The 22,023-nt window shown below is 36.8% G+C and overlaps 2 protein-coding genes and 2 pseudogenes across 4 annotated transcripts; all 4 read right to left on the bottom strand.

Moving 5' to 3' along the window:
* Positions 1–1,041: 1,041 nt before the first annotated feature.
* LOC148692636 (uncharacterized) lies at positions 1,042–4,676 on the bottom strand. The gene is made up of 4 exons (XM_088680129.1): positions 3,672–4,676; positions 3,094–3,152; positions 2,672–2,739; positions 1,042–1,618 (listed from the first exon to the last, which is right to left on the bottom strand). The coding sequence occupies exons 1-4, from the start codon at positions 3,843–3,845 to the stop codon at positions 1,302–1,304; spliced, it is 618 nt and encodes a 205-aa protein (XP_088536255.1). The 5' UTR covers positions 3,846–4,676; the 3' UTR covers positions 1,042–1,301.
* A 121-nt stretch (positions 4,677–4,797) lies between these two features.
* LOC137743239 (uncharacterized) lies at positions 4,798–8,048 on the bottom strand. Its single transcript, XM_088680128.1, has 7 exons — positions 7,911–8,048; positions 7,694–7,804; positions 7,316–7,383; positions 6,264–6,789; positions 5,581–5,679; positions 5,184–5,477; positions 4,798–5,089 (listed from the first exon to the last, which is right to left on the bottom strand). The coding sequence occupies exons 4-7, from the start codon at positions 6,728–6,730 to the stop codon at positions 5,035–5,037; spliced, it is 915 nt and encodes a 304-aa protein (XP_088536254.1). The 5' UTR covers positions 6,731–6,789; positions 7,316–7,383; positions 7,694–7,804; positions 7,911–8,048; the 3' UTR covers positions 4,798–5,034.
* Positions 8,049–8,070: 22 nt separating this feature from the next.
* On the bottom strand, positions 8,071–11,742 carry LOC137743273 (octanoyltransferase LIP2, mitochondrial pseudogene; annotated as a pseudogene). Its single transcript, XR_015953512.1, has 3 exons — positions 11,515–11,742; positions 9,895–10,649; positions 8,071–8,210 (listed from the first exon to the last, which is right to left on the bottom strand). The product of XR_015953512.1 is annotated as an octanoyltransferase LIP2, mitochondrial pseudogene (transcript).
* Positions 11,743–12,245: 503 nt separating this feature from the next.
* Positions 12,246–16,697, bottom strand: LOC137742211 (uncharacterized; annotated as a pseudogene). Its single transcript, XR_015953463.1, has 8 exons — positions 16,237–16,697; positions 15,388–15,497; positions 14,740–14,796; positions 14,343–14,642; positions 13,884–14,125; positions 13,262–13,568; positions 12,899–13,172; positions 12,246–12,711 (listed from the first exon to the last, which is right to left on the bottom strand). The product of XR_015953463.1 is annotated as an uncharacterized LOC137742211 (transcript).
* Positions 16,698–22,023: the final 5,326 nt, after the last annotated feature.

The raw sequence follows: 22,023 nt of genomic DNA, 5'->3' as shown, positions 1-22,023 counted from the left end.
GAATAGTTCTATATGTAATGACACTGATACCTACTCCGTAATTATTTTGCTAACCGGTGGTAAGAGAATGCAAGTTGGGGCAATATTGATGTGATCAGCAATGGTCTGCTGACTTGTCTCTCTTAAATCTTTTTTCATCATATTCTCGTCTCTCACTCATTTTACAACTCTACTTACTTAAGCACTTATGGATGTTTCAAACTAGCAAATGACTTGTAGCTTAAGTAGTTAAGAATATTTACCACTGTACTCGTAGTTTTAGGTTTGACTATACAATATTATATTAATATATATGTGTGAATGTTTCAAACCAAAAATACTATAGTGTGTGTGTGTATATATATACGTTTCAAACCAAAAAACTATAATAAATATAAGCATGACTGACACATATGCTGACCATTCAAACCTACCAGAACAAAAGACAAGCAGCAAAATTCAGAGATTGGTAAGAAGACTTTGAGTTCGGGTGGTTGAAAGCATTTACCCTTGCGTTCGAGATCAGAGTTTGAATCCCGTCTTCACTCTACCTTCCATCGTAGCCGAAAAATGTGAAAAGTAAATGCAAATTAGAGGACGGAAAGAGGTGGTGTCAAAGCTGAAGTTCATGTTTTCAGTGGGGCAGGAGTAGGACATAACTGGGGAAAACTTGGAAAACAGACCTCCATGATCGAACAAAAACTACCAAGTCTTCAAGTGATAAGACTTTTGAAAAATGCAAAACATCTCTGTTCATTTATGTATTCACCAAAAACTAAGTACTAACTAAAGTTTTTAAACTTGTATGATATACGCTGCCGTCGGGGTAATACACCGGATGCCGAGCTGAGATATCACCGGTTTCAGGCATGGTTCGACGAGCATTCGAAGCCTGTATAGATCAAGACAAGGCTGATATGCCATTTCATCTCATCAGGTCGGGCCAGCCATTTCGTACCAGGTTAGACATTGCCTACCACTCGACCCATATTCGATACTACAGAGGAAGGTAAGAGATGAGGTAAAGGTAGAGTAAGCTCCAAGTCATGTGGAGGTCACTCAAGATTGAACACTCGTGCATAGAATCATGGTATGAAATTCAAGTCCAAATCAGAAAACCAAATTTTAACAAATCTCAGACAAACGATGACACTACGAAACCGAAAAACATGAAACTCAGAAAAAGCATTGTTTTAGTTTAACAGCCCAAACCTCCTCAAAAAACTAAGACGAAAACAACAACACTAGGAAACGGAAAAACATGCAACTCAGAAAACCATTGCTCTATTCCAAATGAGCTTCCTCACTGCCTCAAGCTTTTTCTAAACACCATAGAATTCGCTTAGAAGCCTGAACCTTTTCCTTTGTGCATTCTTTGCTTCACCATTAACGTTCTTAATGAGCTCCTCTTCAAATCTGGGACGAGAAGGCATTAGGTTCAGGTTGCGCATAAGGCTGTGCATGCCCCTAGCTCTTGCCACACCTGAGGTGTGTACACGTGCATGTCCCGCCTGAGTCATCTCATTGCGTGCGCAGTTAGATCTTCCCATATTGACATCCCTGCTGCCTATTCTCCTGCGAATCCTTCTGCTGGTGACTTCATCCGGGTCTACCTTCTCGCTCCTCAGTGCAGGTTCATCTGCTTTTCCATGTTAATAAATTAAGAATCCAACAAGAAACGGCATATGACGAAACAGAACCTAATAATAACAAACACTTGGCTAATTTTCTTGCAATTTCACATCTCGCGGCCTTTGAGAATCAGATCACAAGAAGCTAAAGTATTTACTTCTTAAATAAGTTTCGAGTGGATGACACATAATAAAGCAAGAACAAAACTCTAGAAGAAGAATAGGCGGACCGTCTATATGCATCATTATTATTAGCAAAGACACTAAGTAGTCTGGTAATATGCATATTTGATCCACAAAATCATTTCAATATATGAAAATGGTGCGATGGTATTATAATACGTGAATGTCATGAAGTACAAAGCAAGCCAACACCAATAATCTTCCTCCTCAAGACTAAGCAAAGTACATCCTAGATACAGTACAGTATCTTATAACAACAAAACAATCTGCAGAAGTTATTAGAAAAGAAACGATACGTTGGGAAAAGGCTTAAATATCAATAAAATGTGTTTTCTTGACAAAGTTCATCCATTGAATAAGATATCATATCTGACCTTTATTTCCATGCTTCTTTTACTTTGGGAGCTAAGGGAATCTGTATCTAACCTGATTTGCAAATCACCATTGTAACATATATACGCTGGTTCGTGGCGGGTTGTGGAAGTTTCCCAACGACATGGCTTTCTTTTTGGCTGTTGCATTTTGAGAATATCCTAAAAAGGAATGCTAAAAATAGTACTGATAGCGGGTAGGCTATTCTTTGGAGGAGCTAACTGATGCTTTGAAGGGTTTTACAGAAAGAAAGGAAAAAAAAACAGTTTTCGATAATCTGAAGAATTTCTTTTCAATATTCCGAAGAATTATCACATCTTTATAATGCTACTAAATGACGCAGACAAGTTCACGTAGTTTACCAGTCATTAATCCTCTCTGCATTGAGAATTTTGTACAAAGATGTTCCCAAAAGCATTCTCTATATCTATAGTGCTTGATACAAAATTTATTAATTTCCTGATAACCATTATTTGAACTCTTTAAAGAAAGTGAAAAAGGCGTACCATCATCAGAAGATATTACGATTACATTCTGTCGGGCAGGTACAGCTGCATTGTAGATGTTTCCCCTCCTTCATGATCACCAAAAAGGAAATCCATTTAACAATGTGTACAGAGTCATTCAAATGTTCTCACAATCATGATAAAACAACTAGTTTCCTTCAAAGTATCAGTTTGAATTTACTACTTATGCAATTTAAATTTTAGGCGCGTACTGCAGGAGTACGCGGGAACCTTATTTTGATATTTTATGAAACACATTGAGTAGAGATGACCCCCTCTTATTAAATCAGATGGACACATGAAAGATGACGATACTGTGTAAGATGACGATACTGTGTCTCCTGTCAACTTCAAGCCTACAAAACATGGTGATGTCGCCCTGCTCAATTAATCCATGTAATTACATTAAGAAAATAACTTACCTTTGAGCAGCACAGGAATCTGAGATCACCTTATCTTCAGATACGCATCCTGCAGTGTTCTATAAAAAAGATTGTGGAACAGAATTAGTGCATAGCAACAAAAAACAGATGAGACTACGGGTGTTACACCAGCCCGAACTTCAGAAAATATAGCGTTGCCTGGATCTGAAGATGCAGGCAAGGATACCTAGATCTGGGATTGTGGAGCAGAATTTGTTGCATGATAACAACAAACTGAGTGGATTTTGATTTAGAATTTTAAGTTACACCTAGATCTGAGATTCCAAAGAACAATGAATTGTAGAACCAGTGAATAAAATTGGAGATGCAGTAGGAGGTAGTAGAAAACAATTAACATAAAAAGAACTTAAAATCGCAATAGTTTGCACATCCTGAATCCTTCTTTACCTGTGATTTGATGTTTGGTTTATTCAATTAACATACACTAAATTTAAATCGCAACGGATTTTCACATCCTGAATCCTCTCTTTACCTATGATTCGATGTTTGGTTTATTCAATTAACATAAAAATAACTTAAAATCGCAACAGATTTGCACATCCTGAACCCCTCTTTACCTCTTTAATGGACTGATCATGCAGATATCTTTGGTAGGACAGAAAAATCGCACCATTGAAGGGCAATGATGAAACCTCTTGCTCATCTTGCTGTGCTGGAGGATCTTCTGATGAACCAACTGAGCTAGTTAGAGGAGGAGGTGGTTTGACGATCCGTCTGCCCCTGATTCTCATTTTCAAAATTATCCAAGAGTACCAAAATATGACCTCGTTGTATACACTCAATTCCTAAAAGATCGTTGTTTGAACTAATGAATCTGAAGGAAAAATCAATGTCTAGCAAGAGATGAGTAAAAGGGAAAAACCTAGAAACTCATGTACAGACAGAAAGAAACAGAAAGATTGGACTTATTAGACTGCATTTTAAGCTAAAATTTCTCCATGACTTACACCTGGTGGATGGTCTGACGGCTGGCTCTCACCTTACTAGGTCACACGGTGCCCCTCAACCCGTAAAGAGCAAAAGAGTAAAAGTTAAATGTGAGACTAGATGTCATTAAATTTTGATATTTCTAATTTCCATTGAGAACATAGAAGAAAATCCTAGCACATATAGTCATAAATTTCATATGAAATGGCAATTCTACATATTAGGTAACCTAATAAGGGTAGCATGTAACTTCCCTGTAAGAAAATCAGGCTGTTTCAATGAAAATGTCTACGCAGAAAACAAGGGACAAGTCATACAGGAGTTCAATGCAGCAAAACTAAACAATTTTGATGCCTAAATTGGCCATACAGGTAAACACGAGATTGCTTACACAAAGAAGACCTGTGGATTAGTAATGCTTTTGCTGGAAAAAATGTACATGGATATATAACTGACATGACGCTAATTTTCTGGTAAAAAAAATGTTCTTGAATATATTCAGGATATAAAAAATATAGCAGCTTTTTTTTTTTTTTTTTTTTTTTTTTTTTTTTTTTTTTTTGTTATATGAATATCCCGATATACTCAAAAACATTGTTTTGATCTATGCCTACCATGTATCATAGGTCACAGGTATACAAATGAAACTGAAAAATGTGAGGCACAATCTGTCAATTATAACAAAACGAAACTGAAGGTGATGCATTAAATTCCCACCAACAATATTTTGTTACTTTTATAATCAGGATAGAGATATAATGATAATAGCCTATTGCATTGACACATTGGTAAATACGCACTACAAATACAAGTTTTCAGCTTTCACTTTGGTCTCTTCTGTTATAGACCATAAAACATAAATCCTAAAAGTTTTAAGGCATAGAAATATACTTGCAGACTATGGAGTCATTTATTGCAAGAGAAACTCTACCAAAGTCTTACAATGATATACGACATCGGAGTCTCTATGTTTTACTTTAACTGGCTGGCTGGTTAATCCTTCACCCTCTTTGGCCTCCCCCTCTTAGGCTTTGGCATTTCAGCATTCCTGTTTTATTAAATCTTTAGCTACAGATTTCTAACCCACATAGAGAGAGAGAGAGAGAGAGAGAGAGAGAGAGAGAGAGAGAGAGAGAGAGTACCTATTGTTTGAATCAGGTGATTCCTCTGTGCTCCTCCTGGGGTGACCCCTTCTTGTCTTCCTATTGTTTGAAGAAGACGACTCCTCTGCATCAAGAGAGTACCTAGTGTTTGAATGAGGTGATTCCTCTGTGCTCCTCTTGGAGCGACCCCTTCTTGGCTTCCTTTTGTTTGAATAAAAGGACTCCTCTGAGTCCTTCTTGGAACGACCTCTTCTTGGGTACCTATTGTATGAATGAAATGATGCCTCTGTATCCCCCTTGGAGCGACCTCTTCTTATGGCAATATCTACACACCTTCGTAGTGAAAGTGTTGTTTATTATGTCCATAGGCAGAGGATATATGCATGCACACAACACACATAAATTGGATCCGAAACACATGTTCAAATACACATACAGAGCATATGGGGAGGGAGGGATGTGAATATACCCTTGATTTGCCTCAACTGGATCTTGCATCCTCTTTGGCCTTCCTCTCTTTAGTTCCCGCCTTCCCCTGTGTGTTCATGGTCAGATTTATTAATTTTCTCCAAACCCACTAGAAAACCATACACATAGATCTTTGGCCTTCCTCTCTTTAGTTCCCGCCTTCCCCTGTGTGTTCATGGTCAGATTTATTAATTTTCTCCAAACCCACTAGAAAACCATACACATAGATGACCATGTTTTTGTAGATGCACATACACAGCGTGAGAGTATCATGAGCAAAATATAATTAAATAGACGGAGATGAAGGAGCAAGTGAACATCTCATGGATATACATGGTCGCCTTTGCATTTCAAAATGTACTGTCTCAGAACATTTGAAAATACAACAATGTCCTTAAGTGAACGCATTGCAGTAGATAAAACCATAGATGATATTATATATGAGCTCTTTTTAGACTCTCTTAAAGGATTGGAAGAACTTTATGTGGCGATTATATACCTACATACGAGTCCATCAAAGAAAAGGTCAAGAACATAAGCTCTGTGAACCATCAGGGGAAAAAACAGAACATCCATAGCAGTGAAAGTCATACCATTTCTCATGCTAGAAAGCATTAATGGGAGTATTTTGTAGTCATCCGGGGTACTTACATACGAGGCTCATCGCTGCTAGAGCTAGCACCAGATCTGCGCCTCTTCCTTCCCGTTCTTGGCTTCTCATTTGGTTCACCTGCTGTCTCTTCTAGACCAAGTTCTTCTTTTTTGCTGTCCTGCTGGTTCTCATCAATGGCCAGATGAGGTACATACGACCCACAGGTAACAGTGCGGATAATGCTCCGAGTCCTCTGGAAATCTTCATCTTCATTGAAGAGTTCAAGCCCACCCATTTTTTTTGTCTCCTCCTCAGTTTCCTCTCTCAGTTCCCCCTCCTCGAGTGATTCATTTTCCTTGTCAGCTGTTGCATCGTCAGCCTCCACTTCTTTTGGCTCATCTTCCTTAACTTCTGCTAACTGATTTTCCATTTCAACTTCTACAAGCACCCATCTTTCTTTTGCCTCCATTACCGCATCTTCCACTTTTACTTCTAGCAAGCCATCTTCTACTTTCTCTCTTTCCATCTCTACTTCAGTCTCTGTGTAGTTATAAGGTCTTCTTTTCTTAAACGGAAGTTTGTTACCTGATTCAGAACATCAATCAATAATTCAATAGATAAAGTTAGAACAACAAATTTTCCATGTCAACGAAACAAGAAAATCTTAGAGCCAAAAAGACATGTAACGAGATGCAGCTTCAGTCTCAGAACCTTTTCTGTTAGTCCCTTGCACATGTCACCTCTAAGGGTTATAATCGATTTTGATTGATACCTATATAAACTATAAATGCAACAAGAACAGTTGAACTGAAATACATCACATGCCGACTGATGTAAGAAAATAGAAAACCTCATGTTTACCTAGTAATTACACACACAAGATGGCTTTAGCTATCATTACATTTCCCATATGCTGGCATCATATGACTCTATATATTAGATGTATAATCATTTACTCCACGGTGAACCCCTAGTACTGGGATTCCTTTCAATTCAACCCAATCATAAGAACTGATATGACCACCAAATCTCTTAAATCAACAAGAAATTCACTGAAAAATTACCCTCAAGACTTGGTCTCCATGAGGAATCTAATTTAAGGGTAGCTTACCTAGGTAAGAAAAAGAAAAAGGATGAGCGATCCCAGCTGTAACTGGAGAAGTTACGCCTTCTCCACCCCTGCAGCAAAAACATAGTTATTTCAATTTTATAGATCTCAAGTTGCACTTCTGTGTAGAAATCAATGAGTAAATGGAAAATTTTACTTTTACCATCAATTTATGACTATTTAAATTACAAATAAACAGATCTGGAATTTTTGTTCTATCACAAGAGAATGTGAAAAGGGATGTGTAAAATAACTATGTATCCATCACAGATCTCAAAATTGCAGATTAGAAAAGAATATATATTTCCCCATTAGAATGTATAAATGGCGATTATAAATTTCAGCAGGTTCAAGAGATGAGAAAGGACAAGAAATAGTTACCCCTGAGAACCAGCACATGCAGTAAATTGTTTCCCTTTATCTGCTTTTCCTTCACTCTGCCCTTCTGAGGCCTAAATGCATAATAACATTTAAATCTCAAGTGTCATGAACCTTGAACAAGAATACACTAATTAAACAATAACAAAATTGATCTTCAGCAAATTCAACAAATCGCAAATTCCTAAAGTGAAAATGGGATGAGTAAAAGATTAATTACCGGATTTGTATTCATTTGCATGCAATGTTTCGCATCTTTCCCCTTATCAAGACAGTTCAAAGGCCCAATTTCTGTACTGCTTGCTGCCTCCAACTCATCGTGCAATTGATCCTTACTAGAAACTTGAGCAGGGAATTCTTTTTTTGTATAGCCGGACCATCCAATGTGCCGATTCTCTTCTTCAATTACAAAGCGATCATCTGAACCATGTTGTGAACGAAGATGAGTAGCCGCAGGTGTGGTGTCAGGTGGAGTCATCTGAGAGAAATTTGACCAGCTATTTCGAATTCTCATCTTTATCTAGGAAATTTCAAAGGAGAAGCAAGAAATTAGAGCTAAGGCTGAAGTTTGCAGAGGAATTCTACAGGGCGAATACTACGAGGGTAAGGGTATATAATCCTCAGGAAGAATTGGTGAAAATCAGTGTAACCGGCGGATTTTCTTGTTCATTCGTAACGTGTACATTACTGAAACGCATTTACTACACGTGTAGAACCATCTTTATTTCCAGTAATGCTTCATATAGACGCCGTGTACAAGAGATGACCAGATTAGATAGTGTTTTTCATATAATCAGAGCGAATGGTCAAACTGTAGTACGTAGAGTTTGCTTTTCATTGTCGAGTTTGGGACCTGGAGTAAGATTTTCCAATTTTGTAAATAATTAACACACTGACAAGTACAGCATTAATCTTAAAAACAGTGACAGCAAAAACTCAGCAATAAACAAAGTATGCTAAAAATGAACAAGTGCATTAGCGAAAAAGGTAGAACATGAAAATAATATTGTTAAAATTAAAATAAAGCCACACATTCAGACTCATGTTAACATGGAAGAATTTTGTTTGACATAAAACACATTTTGAGATACAATATGTGCTGAAAATTATGTAATTTCTAACATAAATGTATTCACTAAATCTTTAACCATAACAAGACTTTAATTAAAATTCTTTGAAAAACTGAGTTATTGATTAATTAAATAAAAGATTTAATTCTGAAAAATCTTCAATGCGTTTGAAAAGAACACGACTTAGACTTAACAGCAATTGTACTTCAATAGTCAAACTACAATAGCAAACTACTAAAAGAAATACCATGTCAATTCAAAGAGCTAATGACGCATCAAGACATTTTCCAAACCAAACAAAGCAAGGGTGCTCAAGGGACAGAACTAGCAGAACATTAGACATTTAGGATTTCAATGGTTAAAAAATTAGTTAAAATACTTACCATGTTAGGACCTGTATTGTGTAAAAAGTGTGGTACATGGAAAACTATTACACACTTGTTACTATCTGCCTAATTTAGCTGCATTCGTCGGTGTTTTATTTCATTAGAAGTAAGGAAATTTACATTATTCAGAATATACATACAGGTATGATCATGGATTCCTTAAACCAGTGGTAGAGTTAAACTGAATGGTTGTCAGCGGTTAGCATTAGTAACTCAACAATTGCAGTTGCAGTACATTTCCATTTTTATATGTTTATGCAGGGTTGAAGGTTGAGTTTGGAGTTTCAGGTTATTGTGCAACTAACGTCCAAATATGGTAAGTATTTTAACTAGTTTTTTAACCATTGAAATCCTCAATGTCGAATGTTCTACTAGTTCTGTCCCTTGAGCACCCTTACTTGCTTCGTTTGGTCTGGAAAATGTCTCGATGTGTCACTAGCTCTTCGAATTGACATGGTATTTCTTTTAGTAGTCTGCTATTGTAGTTCGACTATTGAGGTACAATTGATGTTAAGTCTAAGGCGTGTTCTTTTCAAACGCATTGAAGATTTTTCAGAATTAAATCTTTTATTTAATTAATCAATAACTCAGTTTTTCAAAGAATATTAATTAAAGTCTTGTTATGGTTAAAGATTTAGTGAACACATTGATGTCAGAAATTACATAATTTTCAGCAAGATATACAAATCCAGCAATTTTCAAATCAATTGGTTCAACAAACAAATGAATGGAAGAGTATAACACTTACATTGTTTAATCGTCTTTGGCATACATTTGTAACCTCATTCAGTTTCCCCATTGTCTGACGATACTGAAGCAGCATCCTTCCACACAAGATCACTATAACCAAATTGTCTTGCAAAACAAGAAATCAACTGGTCCTGAACTACTTCTTCCGAAGGAAGCGCCAAGCCCGTCTCCCTTCTCAATGATGTAACGTCTTTATTTGCAATTCCACAAGGCACAATATGCTTAAAGTAGCTCAAATCTGGATCAATGTTGAATGCCAACCCATGAGAGGTGACTCCATATGAAATCCGTACACCAATGGCTCCGATTTTTCTCTCTCCAACCCAAACCCCTGTTTCACATTTATTTCCAGGGCAAGCTTTCACACCATACAGAGACACCAAGTCAATCATAGTCGACTCAAGTTTCTCCACATATTTACGAGCACCAAGCCCCATATCACGAAGAGCAATAATGGGATACAAGATGGCTTGATGTGGACCATGAAATGTAATGTCTCCTCCTCTTTGTGTGTAGTGCAGTTCAGCTCCTATTCTTTTGAGTTCAGTCTCCGGACTCAACAGATTGTGATCAGTTCGTTGTTTGCCAAGGGTATATGTAGGTGGATGTTACAGGGACACAAGGGTATCTGGAATCTTATGACTTTTTCTATCAGCTACCAGCTTTTCCTGCAGCTTAAGTGCTTCCAGATAGCCGATAATGCCCATTTTCAAGACCTCAAGATTTCGCGAAACCCTCATTTCCTGCAAACCACTGTATAACCAATTATGCATCTTAGTTTTATCATCGCACGGAATTAACTCAGCATAACATGTTCCGACTTCATATCACATGATGTATATAGACTCCAAAGAAATTATTGGCATGTTACAAATTCATAGATCAGAAAAACACAAGAGAAGGGTGAAGTCACTCGGGACAAAGAGCAATCATTCCAAGTCACGAACTTTACAGTTAAAGCATGATATAAGTCGATAAGAACTCAACTTCCAGGTATAAGCTGATAAGGCATGATATAAGTTTTCCAAAGAAAAGTGAAAAGACAATTAACTTCAGAGTATACTGAAGAGACGATATACGAATTTGAGCACACTTGTTCTCTACCTTTCTATAAATGGGAGAATAAGTGTTGGCACATTGTAAGATACTGGAGAAATAAATTTAAATCACTCGAAGTTTGGCGCTATAAACGGAAATTCACGATGGTTATCGATGCATTTCCCAGAATATCGATACATGTCCATTCTCCGCACATAGAAATCCTGTTTAAACATACACAGACAGACTAAAGCTTGACTATCGGGGTGCCATGGCAGCTCAATTTGGATAGAGCTACAACCAAAATGCAAACTGGATTAAACCCAATACGCTTCAAAGGCCATTGTGTAAGCGGCATTTCATCAAACAGCTGATGGGCATTAAATGTTAAGCTTGAGTTCACAGATTCAACGTGGCCAAAGATTCAAAATTTACACTACCAAATACCAATGATACCAAGTTCAAAGAAGCATTTCATCGAACGGTTATGGGCATCGAATGTTAAGCGTGGATTCATTGATTCAAGCAATAAAAAGAACAAAATTTAACAACAAAATTAAGAGTCTTAAGAAAGCTGAACCAGTCACTGCAGAATAAGAGAGAGAGCGGTTCCGAGGCACCCGGACTTTGCTGGCTGTGACAGCACTGTGCGCAATCTAATCTGCTAAAGTTGAACGCTGCGTGTTACTGGTGCGTAATGGTATGGAAGTGATTTTAAAATGACTAAGTGTTTTATTAAAAAATGCTTTTAGGATCTAAAAACACTTAAATGCTCTCTCTTTTATGAAGCACTTCAAGTAATTTTTCAGGATTCACTTGTGTTTTAACTATAAAATGGTTCCAAAAACATTTTCACAAGTAGTGATTTTGATTATTTTAAAAGCACTTCTTAACGAACAGTCATACATGTTTTTTTCTTAAGGGATAATCGATTTTAATGTGAAACTCACTTATTTTCTTTACTCCTGGTGTGTTAATGAACCCATGATTGGTCAAAAATCAGTATGAGCAAGAATACGCATTCTTAGAAAGTATCCATGCTCGGGAGATTTGAATACAAAAGTACAGATAAAATAACCGTTCTTTAAGTCTTAACCACTTGAGCTACAAGCACAAGCTGCTTCGCAATAGTTTGAAATCTTAATCAAGGAAGTTTATTCCGCTTTTAAGTTTTTGGTTGATTTAGTAACCGCCGATCATGAAATTTGAACTGACACCAATACAAATTGTATCTTCAATAGTTCTTTCCTATTGAAAAACTCATAGCCAATCTTTCAGGAACATGTTCCCTTTGAGCTGGTTCTTCTTGCATTTCTATAAGCTGTATCAATTGTATAGAAACATGAATCGTACAACATCGTCACTTTTTTTTACTGTCCGAGGTAAACGAAAGAGAAAAAACCCAAATCTGACTATTATATACGATAACTTACTAAGACATGACGAACGATAAAACTGTCGAGGAAAAACAAAACAAAAATCTCTGTGCCATCTATATAACATGGTAATCAGATAACCATACTCATGAAGAGCAGGACAGCATGCAAACTCCAGGCCTATAAGCCCACGCAGGGGGCAAGCGAGCGTATTTCTCCATTCCCGGTTGCTCATCATATGGTCGTTCCATTACTTTAAGCACCCTCCGAACCTCCTCAAAATCACCTTGTTCAGCTGCATCGATGGCACTCTGGCACAAGTAGTTTCTGAGAACATATTTAGGGTTCACCGCATTCATTGATGACTTCCTCTCCTCATTTGAGATGCCGCTAGAGGCCAGCTGCACAAGCAACAACCATAATGTGTAAGAAAATCATATGATATATGTTGCTTTTGATGAGACTAGCCACTGGACGAGTTAAATAAATCTTCTGAGCAAAACAATTTTTATGATGAATACAATGTTGGTAGCAAACCAATATACTTTTCCGAGATAGAAATCATAAGAAAACCAGAGTTCAGCGTACCTCCTCTATGTAGATTTTCACCCATCTGATCCATGCCTCCTTTCGCTCCTGCCCAATATCTAATAGAACAGCCTTTAGTGGGTTCAACAACTCATCTTCGGGAATGTTAGGATCAGCTTTGATATTGGATAGCAACCGAAAAAAGTTTGTGTAATCCACTTTGTCGATAGCCATGTTATTCAGAAGTTTACTGATCAGCTGTTTAATGTACTTGGGGAGACCAAGTTTTTTGGTCATTATAGCTTGATAGTCATCCATGAATTTGGTTCCATATCTGCAAATGATCCCCCAAAAATAAAAAATTTAGGTAACTCCTACTTCAACATACATTTAATTAGGATAAAGTGTAGGAACGACAATTACCTTTCCATTGCATAATTCGCCTCCTTATCATCTATCAACTTGGCAGCTACAAGAGTTCTAGTGAATTGTGCAATATTCCACAAGCCAATATCAGGCTGATTTGCAAAACAATATCTCCTCCCAGGAAGATCCGTGGTATTCGGCGTGTAACTTGGATCAAATGCATCCAGAAATCCAAAAGGACCATAATCGATGGTAAGACCCAAAATGCTCATATTGTCAGTGTTCAACACACCGTGGGTAAAACCTACCCCCTGCCATCTGGCAACCAAGGAAGCCGTACGCTACGCAACCTCCACCGCCCAAGCTGTTAAAAAAACCATGATCAGAGCAAAGCTCAGAAAAAAAAACTAATTAAGTATGCCCGAGTGTAAAACTTCTATCAGAAACTATTTTCGGAGTGGCAGCAAGGGTAGATGAGAGAAAAGACCAAGGTTCAGCAAATGTGAGATTGCCAATCTCAATAGTAGTAACCACATTGGCAGAAATCTTGCACTAACAAATCTATCACTAAAAACTATATAAGCCAGATAGAAAATGGCAATGCATCAAATCATCACATTCTGTGATACACAATGACACCAACACCTTTACTCTAAAGGAAAATTAGAAAAAAGATTACCTGCATACTTGTTAGATGTCAGATCAAGAACTTCTTCATTGCCTGTGTTGAAAGATAAACTCTCGCTTCTACTCATGTTCTCTATATGAGGAAAGTGATGCCTAATGGCATAGTCTGCAAGAGTACGAACAATTTCAAGGTCCTCTTTTTCTCTAGCAGCGTGTATTTGGTATGACCCAAAACGCAGAAATGATGGAGAAACCCTGCAAACAATTGCACCGGGCTCCTCTTTTGGATTGCCACTGCAAATGAAGACATGAGGAATTTCTTTTCATAAGAGAACATGAGAAACATATATTCCTAAAATTTATTCCTTTTCAAGCAAATAGTGATAGTTTAGCATAAGATCAAACCAACAAGCCTAATATATCTCAAAAAACAAAATGGTGTGTGTGGTTCTCACAGTAAAACATGATTGGGTAGAAAAATACTCGTTGCATAGAAATTTAATTAACATACTCATAGAACATGTCACGCGTGACAAATTTTCCTGTGGTCACAAGACAGAGAGCTCGAGTTGTTGGAATTCCAAGATTATGCATTGCTTCACTGCAGAGGAATTCCCGGATGCTACTGCGAAGCACAGCAAGGCCATCTGCAAACCGACTGTAAGGAGTCTTCCCAGCACCTTTAAGCTGAAGTTCCCATCTCTCAGACTTAGAATTAAGAACCTCCCCAAGAGTAATAGCCCGCCCATCTCCCAACTGCCCAGCCCACATGCCAAATTGATGTCCACCATAGCACTGAGCATAAGGCAACCTGCATAAATAAAGCATCCATCTAGGATGCATGAAAAAAAAAAAGACAACAAGCCCAAATTCGAGTCTCCTAACATAATATTCAGAGAAGAACTTACGATCCCACTAAAGGAGACGCCCCAGAGAATAAAAGAGGGAAGTCTGGCCTTTCAAATCTGTAACTCCAAACAAGGTGGCTAATTAGTCCCATGAAACATGGCATACCACACGTGCAAAACATACTTACTCGTGCATCATTCATCAAAGTGAAGTACTATGGTATATCAGTCAATGGTTCAAGGCACAGCAGTAAACCAAAGCAATCATCTGATACACAAGATGAAAAACACATGTGCATAGGAAACAATAATCTCAGGAAAATATCAGAACTCGAAGAAAAGGAAATTTCAATCAATAACAGGAATCTTGGCAAACCATGTGAAAATGTGGTGACTCCATATGTATAAATATCTGGAGACCAATTTACCATATTTCGACATACGGGTTATAATAGTAGGTCATGTTATTTACACAATGATCTAATTTCCTAAAGCTCTATTCACAAGGTTCTTGTGCACAGGTAAAAACAGGTCCACATTCGAACATCAAAGGACCATCAAAACCATTATCCATAATATATGCTGTCAAACACAATTTTTCCCTCTTTCTTATTCTACTAAACTCACTCTTAAGATGAAGTTTATTTTCTCATCCATGTTCTAGAAAAGCATTAACACTTCCTGGGAGCACAAGAAACAAATACTCACTCTTTAGGATCCAAATCAAGAAACTCGGCGACTGATTCTGACCATGCAACAAGCTGAGGATTTTCGACTTCAGCTGATGGGGACACTTTCGTATAACAAGCATGCAACACCTGATAATCAAAACCCAGAATGCATAACATCAGATTGCAACATAACACCCCTCAGCTAGAAAAAATTTCAAAGTATAGCTCAGAGCAAGAGTCCTATCAATAGCACAGTTCCATAGCCAAATTACGGGAGCTCAATAAGGATCTATCTGTCTTTCAGGATTCTAATCACAACATAACACCCCCCTCAGCTAGTTATCATCAAACTGGAGCTTATCATCAAACTGGAATTCAAAGCAAGAAATCAAATCACAATCAAACCTATCAATGGCACAGTTCCATAGCCAAATCAAGCTAACCCAACTAACAACACTCAACCTGTAAGCCACTCAGCAATTTCTTGAATGAGTAGGTACAAATTTCTAGATTGAGTATGTACAAATTTCTAAGCAGTTATGTATAAATTTAACAACTTTTCCAATTTGGGGCGAAACAATAGCGCAAGTGAAAGCCTTTAACGAGTTCACAAACATACACGCCACATATGTTTCATTTTCATTTTGGTTTTTCTCCACTTTCTCAGCAACCAAACAGAACCCAATTCACAACACACAAATCGTAAGTCACTTGGCCATTTCTCGATTGAGTAACTACAATTTTCAAAGAATTTATGATTAAATTTAACAAATTTTCCAAGTTGGCACAAATCAAAAACGCAAGTCGAAGCCTTGAGCTAGTACCACTTTCTCAGAAACCAAACAGAAAATACCAATTCCTAATACACAGAAAAAATCAAACTAACCTCTCGTGGAATCGTATCAGTCCGGGGATCGCCAGGTAGCTCTCTGGTAAACGAGTTATCCCAATTTAGATCTTCGAGCTTCAACCTTACCCTGTGAGTGTTACTTACACCATTGCTCTCGCTCTTGCGAATCTTCTCATCGCCGGCCAAGCTCTGATTCTGCAAATCGTGCGTCACGGAGTCGACCGACGCGGCGGTGGCCTCCGGCGGGGGTGAGTCCATGGGAACTTGCTGTTGGCTGCGGCCGGAGCTGAGGTTGCATGCGAGGAGGGGCAGCCTGGGAATTCCAAAGTTGTTGGAGGGGTAAAATGGGAATTTGGAAGGGCGACGGCGGAAGTTGAGGGCGGTAGACAGAGAGGGGCGTGGGAGGGAAAGTGAGGAGAGTGTGGAGGAGGCTTTAGAGGAGAAATGCGAAAGGATTTGCATTTTCTTCTGTCTGGCTTTTTCGTCTATCTAAATAAAATTTGAGTAAAATTGATATAACCATTGTTCTAAAAAATTTGTACTAACGCCACATAGGTCTCGTGTAGGTGTTAAGTGATTGGCACCATTTGATTAATTTATTGGCGTTTAAAAATTAAGAAAAAGCGTTTAAATCTGCCTAGACGTCTGTCTAAACTCTCTTCGGTCATGATTTTTAGTTTGACAGAACATTGATAACTTTCATTTTGCATGTTATTTTTACAATAAATTGTAAAAAACTTGTTGAATATTTAGATGAACACTCATTGTATGTTTGTTTCACATGTTTTCAATATGCTCTTATACTTTATAATCTTTATGTCATTTTATTTTACAATTTATATATCGAATACAATTATGTATTTTTTTTAATATAAATAGATATTTATTTGTATATTATATGATAAATTTAATTCAAAATTTAAAAAAAATAACTGTCTTGGCTGCCCCGCCTAGACTCTTAAACGTTATATCATTACTCACCGCCTGACTAGCGCTTAACACCTTTTAGAACTTTGAATATAACTACAATTTTGTGAGCCAATTTTATAAATAATCCACTTTATTTGTTACGATTGAAATAGGTCCGATGAGCCCCCACATCTTTATTTCTATACCAAATTTATCACACAAGTATTTAATCTCCTGATTTCAGGATTATTTTTCTTTTTCTTTTCTGAAACATTTAAAGAATAAAATAATACAAGTGTAAAAATTTAATCTCCTAAATCATTGCAACGTTGATGGATTCGCAGTGGCCTTAGAAGCAAAAAATTCCTGGGCTCCCATCGTCTGCATATATACAAGGATTTGATATTTCAAGTTAATTGGGGCTATTCATCTCCTAATTCTTTTTCTTTTTCATATTTTCCTTCTTTATTTCTAATTATTTATTGTCTCGATTGATTAAGGTTTCTTGCATATAGGAATAGTAGAAAAATGCTAAGCAGATTCTCTGAAAGTGGGACTCTCCATGTATTTTCTGTCATTTCATAGTTTAACGTCAATTATAGTGACCACATTATAAAACACTGTGCAAAAAAAATGAGATGACAGAGAGTCTATGGAGAGTTTCACTTTTGAGAAAGTCTATTTAGCATTTCTCGCATAGTAATCTGATTAGTGTATTGTTCGCCGTGGAAATTTGCATATGCATTTCCATGTCGTTTTTCTTGATGGCAAACTCATGCTATTACCACCATAAGTTTTACGAGAGTGTTGGTAAATTTAACCTAGTTCATTATTATGTAAGGATATTTTATGAGTAAGCTTGCAAGATTAGGATTTGGATTCATTGCCTATAAAAATAAGAGTTTGCTTTAGATTTCTATATTTATACGAGTGATTTTTATTTTTTTAGTCAATGCTTAATTGTGACCTTTTTTTTTGTCAAAGGATAAATTTCATTACCACAACCATATGTACAACCAACGCTCAAAACAAGTTAAGCACAAACAAAAATGGGCCACAAACACACAAAAGACAAAGCCCCAAGACCACCTTTAGAGCCCAACACACACAAACTAAACAAATAGAAAAACTACTAGAAAACTAGTCTTCATGCTGCTGCTAGAGAACCACCCAACAATCTTCATGAACCGCCTCCCAACACGATCACCTTAGATCACACCATCAAGAACCCCAGAATTGGTGAAGCAAGAGGCCGCAACATCCTCAAAGAACCAACAAGAATCGCCGCCACGAGAACAATGAAGCACGCTGGGAGAGTCCATGAGCAACATCACCAACAAGGGTGAACAACAAGTAGGACCAATAATGGTCAACAAGGGTGGTAGTTCGAGCACCCAAGCAAAATCTCTAGACACCCTACTAAAGATGCGTGACAACTCGCAGTAAACGAAAACGATAATCGACCGAAATTGAAGATAGAGGTGGCGGAACCAAAAGATGAAGATGATGGAGGGGGATGGGTCAAAGAGTACGGAGGAAATAGGGGGATATAGTTTAAGTCTCAAAAAGGTGAAATCAAAGGCAAAAGGAGAAAATATAGGATGAGATTGTGAAAATTGTAGGGGATGGGAGGAAAATTTGCAAGCAACATGAAGAGCAAGAAAGAACTTAACCAAGCAAACCATTGAAACAAAACACGCATAAAAAACATGGGACTAGTACCAACCCTAACCAAAGTTAAGGCTGGCACCAACGCAGATTAAAGAAAACGAAGATCATTCACACAACGGTGAAAAAGTCTCTCACGAGGAAGAGAAAAGCTCTCACAGAGGAGACCGTGGCCCGCTATTTCTTATATTTGTATGAGTGTTTGTATCGTTATTCCAGCTCTAATACCAGCACTTGTGAGCAATGGAAGGTTGCAATGCTAAGTTCTTCTGTGGAAAATTGGTCATATGAACACATTTTTCAATTTCTTGCAATTGGAAATTGTCAAAATATTAAGATTATGGAAAATAGGAGATAAGCCAAAACTAAAATATTATGAATGAAGATCCTCTTCAAATCCTCTTTGTGAGGATCTCGAAGATCCCCCAATTGTGTCCGTTTATCGTACATCGTGTGGCCAGTTTTCATCAGATACTGTTTATATTCGATTTTAAATAAAAGTATTTACAATGACTTCTGATTGCACGATGTACGATAAACAGACATGATTAGATGATCCCCCAAGATCCTCACAAATAGGATCCAGTGAGGATCCTCATTCAAATATTACAACTTAAACATTAACTTTTAACACTATCGTCATTAAATAATTGATTTTTTTATATAAATAATATTAAGTGAGAAAATTCCTACGTACGACCTAGATAAGGCGCGCTCGTAACCATTTGAGCTACAAGCTCAAACTGCTTAGTCAACTTATACATTAAATTATTCTTATGTAAAAGAAGAATTATTAAAGGTGTCACATCTCAGTCCGCATAGTAAGATATTGTCCGCTTTGGGCTATGCCCTCACGGGTTTATTCTTGGGCTTCCACCCAAAACGCTTCTCTTTATATGGAGGTGGGCATGTACATATAAGGCATATCACCTCCTCTCCCTCGGGCGATGTGGGATCTTACAATCCACCCCCCTTAGGGGCCCGACGCCCTTGTCATCACACTTACGCCCGGGGAGTGGCTCTGATACCAAATTGTCACATTCCAGTCTGCATAGTAAGATATTGTCCGCTTTGGGCCACGCCCTCACGGGTTTGTTCTTGGGCTTGCACCCAAAACACATCTCTATATAGGAAGGTGGGCATGTACATATAAGGCACATCACCTCCTCTCATCCGGGCGATGTGGGATCCTACATAAGGTGCTTATGATGTAAATTTGAGTTACCCTAAATTAATAGATACTAGCCTTCATGCACGCACTCAGCAGAAGATATTTTTTGAATCACAGCGTGCTACGCGCGACTTACATATTTAAATGTATTTATATGTGTAAATTGACAAAAGGAAAGTCAAATATTTGAAGTAAATGAATAATCTTAGATCATACTAGAAGAAACCCCTCATAAACCAATCAAAGTAGCTGAATTCAAATAATAAAATCGATCTCTATTGAATTTACATTAAGAATAGAAAAAAATAATATTTAATAAACAACTGATTGAATCACATTATTGCTAGCCCGTTGTGAGGCTAAGCACACCCCCTCATTCTTAGTGTAGATAATATCGTTTGTTCAGAAGAAGAAAAAATATATCATTTGACAACTAATTTAATCACATTATTATGCGCATGCGAAATACCTTTTTATAACCGGTATTACACATATCTTAAGATGTTTTGAATGTGTTTAAAATATAGAAAATAATACTTAAAGAACAACTGATTGAATCACATTATTTTTAGCCTATTGTGAGGTACTAATTATTAAAAAAAATTATACAAACAAAATTAATTATTTAAAAAATACTATTAAAATGACAAAAATACCCTTGCCACATTTGATGCATTATTTTGGGCTGCTTTTGAAATTTTTTGTTTGAGGGGCATTTTTACCCACTTTTTTTTGTGAAGCTTATGACCCCAAAAGGGGTTGTTACCTTTATATATAATTAGCCTTTATGCACGCACTCACATGCGTGCGTAAGATATTTTTTGAATCGCAGCATACTACACGCAACTTACAAGTTTTAAATGTATTTATATGCGTAAATTAACAAAAGGAAAGTCAAGTATTTGAAGTAAATGAATAATCTTAGATCATGCTAGAAGAAACCCCTCATAAACCAATTAAATCAGCTGAATTCACATAATAAAATCGGTCTCTATAGAATTTACATTAAGAATAGAGAAAATAATATTTGATAAACAACTGATTGAATCAGATTATTGCTAGTACATTGTGAGGCTAAGCCCACCATCTCCTCCTTAGTGTAGATAATATCATTTGTTACACTAAAAAAAAAAAAAACAATCATTTGACAACTAATTTAATCACATTATTATTCGTGTGCGGAAAACCTTTTTTTATAACCAGCATTATACGCCTCTTAAGATGTTTCGAACGTGTTTAAAAATAGAAAAAACAATATTTAATGAACAGATGATTGATCACATGATTACTAGCCTATTGTGAGGTACAAATTAAAAAAAATTGTACAAAAAATTAATTATTAAAAAATACTGTTAAAATGACGAAGATACTCCTGCCACATTTGATGCATTATTTTGGGTTGTTTTAAAAGTTTTTTATTTGAGAGGCATTTTTATCCAATTGTTTTTTGTGAAGCTTGTAACACCACAAAACATTATTGCTCCATTGTGAGGCTAAGCTCACCCCTCCCCTTAATGTAGATAATATTGTTTGTTAAAAAAAAAATCATTTGACAACTAATTTAATCACATTATTATCCGCGTGCCAAAGACCTTTTGTATAACTGGCATTACATGTCTCTTAAGATGTTTTGAACATGTTTAAAAATAGAGCAAATAATATTTAATGAACAATTGAGTGAATCACATTATTGCTAGCCTATTGTGAGGTATTAATTAAAAATAAAAAATAAAAAAAAGCTGTACAAAAAAAATTGATTACTAAAAAACACTGTTAAAATGACAATGTATAGAACAAAAGTAAATAAAATCTTTCAATAAAATCTTATTTCAACAAACTTCTCTGTGCACATGGCGTTTTATTGTATTTGTAATGCCCATCCCCAAAAATTATGATTTTTATAATTTTAATACGTGAATTTACGAAAATGTCTTTCGAGGAAAATATGACTTATGTTGACCACCTTGTCATGTCAGGTAAAATTTATTTTCTTGGTGTATTCTCGTAATATTTGTTGCTACTAACGCGTGAGCGAAAATGGAATGTGATTTGGAGTTCTAACGAATGAGATATTA

This window comes from Pyrus communis, chromosome 11, assembly GCF_041283825.1.
Source record: "Pyrus communis isolate YQ-2024b chromosome 11, ASM4128382v1, whole genome shotgun sequence".
Classification (NCBI taxonomy): domain Eukaryota; kingdom Viridiplantae; phylum Streptophyta; class Magnoliopsida; order Rosales; family Rosaceae; genus Pyrus; species Pyrus communis.
The sequence above is the reverse complement of the archived record's forward strand: the minus strand, read 5'-3'. Positions and strand labels throughout refer to the sequence as shown.